We start from the raw sequence: 3,228 nt of genomic DNA on the forward strand, positions 1-3,228 counted from the left end.
CCTAAAGTAATATCTATTTTCAGCTGTTCCCATGAAAAAAATAAAAAATAAATGTATATACATGATTCATTCATCCTTGTGAACCTGCTTCTTAGTTAAGTCAAGGTAGGTACCTGTATTTACAGAACTAACATAGTGAGGAGAGCCGTTGTATTATTAACCTAGCAAGTTGCAAGAAAACTTTTGTATAAAATGTAGCAATTGTTGCCTTTCTATAGAATCTATCAGTTCAGGATAGGTATTAGGAGATACATGGCTACAGGTGGCCACCTCCTGCTCTGAAAAACTGAGATTTAGAAGGGAGATGATGGAGGTGATAGTAATAAGGGATGCAGGGGAAGAAACATCTGCTTCAGACCACACTGATCATTTATTAAGCTCACTCCATTCCATCATAAATACAAAGTGGACACAAACAACGACTGAAAACACAGGTAAACCTCAGGTAGAACAGTAGTAGCAAGTGCGGCTAGCAGCAGTACAAAGGCATCTTCTGGGTCTTCTGCTATAGGGTGGTGGTCCTAGTGATTGTTCCATGTTTGTAACAAGGGTCGGACTGGAGGGGCTCTTGTTGGAAGTCCAATGGGTGATTATTACACACTTTACTCTTCAGGGCTGTGGCATAATAATCCACGGGCTCGTCTGTGCCATTCTCAAGCCAACGGAAACAAACGATCCTCTGAAAAGACCTCTTAAAGTTATCTGAGAAGAAGCCATAGAGGATGGGGTTGGCACAACTGTTGGCATAACTTAATATAATGGAGACGTGGTTGATGGTGGCGTCCATGTGGGGTAAGAACAGGTTCAGAAGCTGGACAATGTAGAAGGGCATCCAACAAATAACAAAGACTGTGACCACCATGAGGACCATTCGGGTTATCTTCTTCTCTGACTTCTTCCTCTGCTGCCATCCTGCCTTTAAAGCCACCGCTCTCATTTTGACAATGATGAGGATGTAACATAAGCAGATGGCCACCACAGGTAAAAAAAATCCCAGCAGGAAGGTGTAGATGACAAACATAGTGGACCATGTGGGCTGGGGCCACATGAGATTGCAGGCCACTACCCCGTTATGAGAGGACTCTGTGTCTGCAAAGATCAGAATGGGGGAAATGACCAACAGGGACACAATCCAAACACAGATATTGATCATCTTGGCCACAGTGGGTCTTCTGTACCTTGCAGCCCTCAGAGGGTGGACCACAGCCACGTACCTGTCCACACTGAGCACAGTCAAGCAGAAGACGCTGGTGAACATGTTAATCCCATCCACACTGAGGACAGTGCGGCACATTCCTGAGCCAAAGGGCCAGTGCTGCAGGGCTGCAGAGGCTGCCAAGAAGGGCACACTCAACATGAACAACTCATCAGCTATAGCCAAGTTCAAGATGTAGATGTTGGTCGCTGTTTTCATTTTGGCATATCTCAAGATGACAAAAATGACCATGGAGTTTCCAATCAGCCCAATGAGGCACACGATGGCATAGATGAACTGGATCACTATCATGCTCACATCCCTCTCACTCTCCATGGGGGCATTGGTGCTGCTGCTAGTATTTTTGCTGCTGATGCTGACCACATTGAAAGGGGGCAAAATCTCTGTCATGTCCCTGGACTGGTTCCATGTGTTCAACAGGATCTTGGCTCCCACAGGCACCAGGAGATCGGGGGATGTAGTCATTGTAAGTGTCCCATAGGAATGCAGAGGAGAAGCAGCTACAGCGGAGATCCTCTGCTTTAAAATGGATTTCAGAGCCTCAGTGTAGAAGAGAAGAAGAGGAGGGAGGGAGAGTGATGTGTGATGGATGATGCAGTCTATAGCTCCTTGCAGTCTGTGTGTCTGCTCTCTCTGGCTGAGCTCCTTCTGGAGAAAGTGATCAGCAGCTACATGCAGAAGCTATAGCCAAGCATCACCCCCTTCTTCACTTCATTAGATGCTTGGGTTCATGCTATTACTGGAAACAGCTCATCTGACTATGGTGAGTTCATTGGATGCAGTCACCTCCCAGTAAGATGCCTGATGGCTCCTCCTGGGATAAGTACCCTGTCAGATATTCATGGACCAACATATCACATCTTAGCAACTAGAACTGGGAACATGTGGCTCTTAGGTTAGGGAAGAACTACAAATATCAGCAGACTGTGCTAGTGTACAACGGTACATATAGTTCTTCAAAATTATGCAAAGCTGTACCTCTACTGAGCCTTATAGCCTCGTTCTAATGCACAGGATACATTATGGATGGAGTGGAATTAACTCTTTGATTTTGCAATGTGACACTTCTTTCAAGGTTTTCTGCAGTCCAATGTAAAAGCACTGAATTTGCAATGCTATTAAGGGCTCATGCACACGACCGGATGTATTTTGCGGAAAAAATACAGATGATGTCCCTGTGTATTCCGTATTTTGCGGAACGGAACAGCTGGCTCCTATTAAAACAGTACTGTCCTTGTCCGTAATGCGGACAATAATAGGACATGTTCTATTTTTTTGCGGAATGGGACATACGGAAATGGAATGCACACAGAGTAATTTCTTTTTTTTTGGGCGGACCCATTGAAATGAATGGTTCCACATACGGTCCGCAAAAAAACCGAAACGGACACAAAAACAAAATATGTTTGTGTGCATGAGCCCTAAGGCTAGGGCTACATGACGACATGTGTTGCTTGAGTTCTTGTCGGTGAAAAGTTGCGCAATATTTTTTGTATTGATTTTCAATGGTCTTGCAAAAGGGCATGCAGCGACTGACGTGACAGTCGCAAAAAATTCATCCAAGTCGGATTTTTATTTTGCTACTGTCTTGTCACAGTTGCAGCATGTCGCTTTGCGACACCATTGACTATCATTACAAAAAATCTTGAACAACTTTTCATTGAAAAGATATCAAGCAACATATTTTTTTTCTAGCGAGAATTGCTGTCATGCGACAGGTCGCTGTGTAGCCATAGCCTAAGGGCTCATACACATGACCATGTGCCAGCCGGGCCCGTGCTTGGACCTCAAATTGCGGTCTGCAATGCACGGGCAACGGCGGTCCGCACCGCAAAAAAGTAGTGCATTTAATCCACACCGACCTTCCGGATTGAGGACCCATCCAAGTGAATAGGTCCGCATCCGTGATGAGGTTCCAGAACGGCCAGGGCCCTTATTTTGCGGACCCGCTGTCTGCGGGCCGCGATACGGGCCCGGCTAGGACACGGTTGTGTGCATGAGCCCTAAGGCTG

At 45.7% G+C, this 3,228-nt stretch overlaps 1 protein-coding gene across 1 annotated transcript; it reads right to left on the reverse strand.

Annotated features, from left to right (window-relative positions):
* Positions 1-385: 385 nt before the first annotated feature.
* Positions 386-1,812, reverse strand: SSTR4 (somatostatin receptor 4). The gene has a single exon (XM_044291614.1). The coding sequence runs from the start codon at positions 1,679-1,681 to the stop codon at positions 506-508; it is 1,176 nt and encodes a 391-aa protein (XP_044147549.1). The 5' UTR covers positions 1,682-1,812; the 3' UTR covers positions 386-505.
* Positions 1,813-3,228: the final 1,416 nt, after the last annotated feature.

The sequence above is a fragment of the Bufo gargarizans genome, chromosome 4, assembly GCF_014858855.1.
Source record: "Bufo gargarizans isolate SCDJY-AF-19 chromosome 4, ASM1485885v1, whole genome shotgun sequence".
Taxonomy (NCBI): Eukaryota; Metazoa; Chordata; class Amphibia; order Anura; family Bufonidae; genus Bufo; species Bufo gargarizans.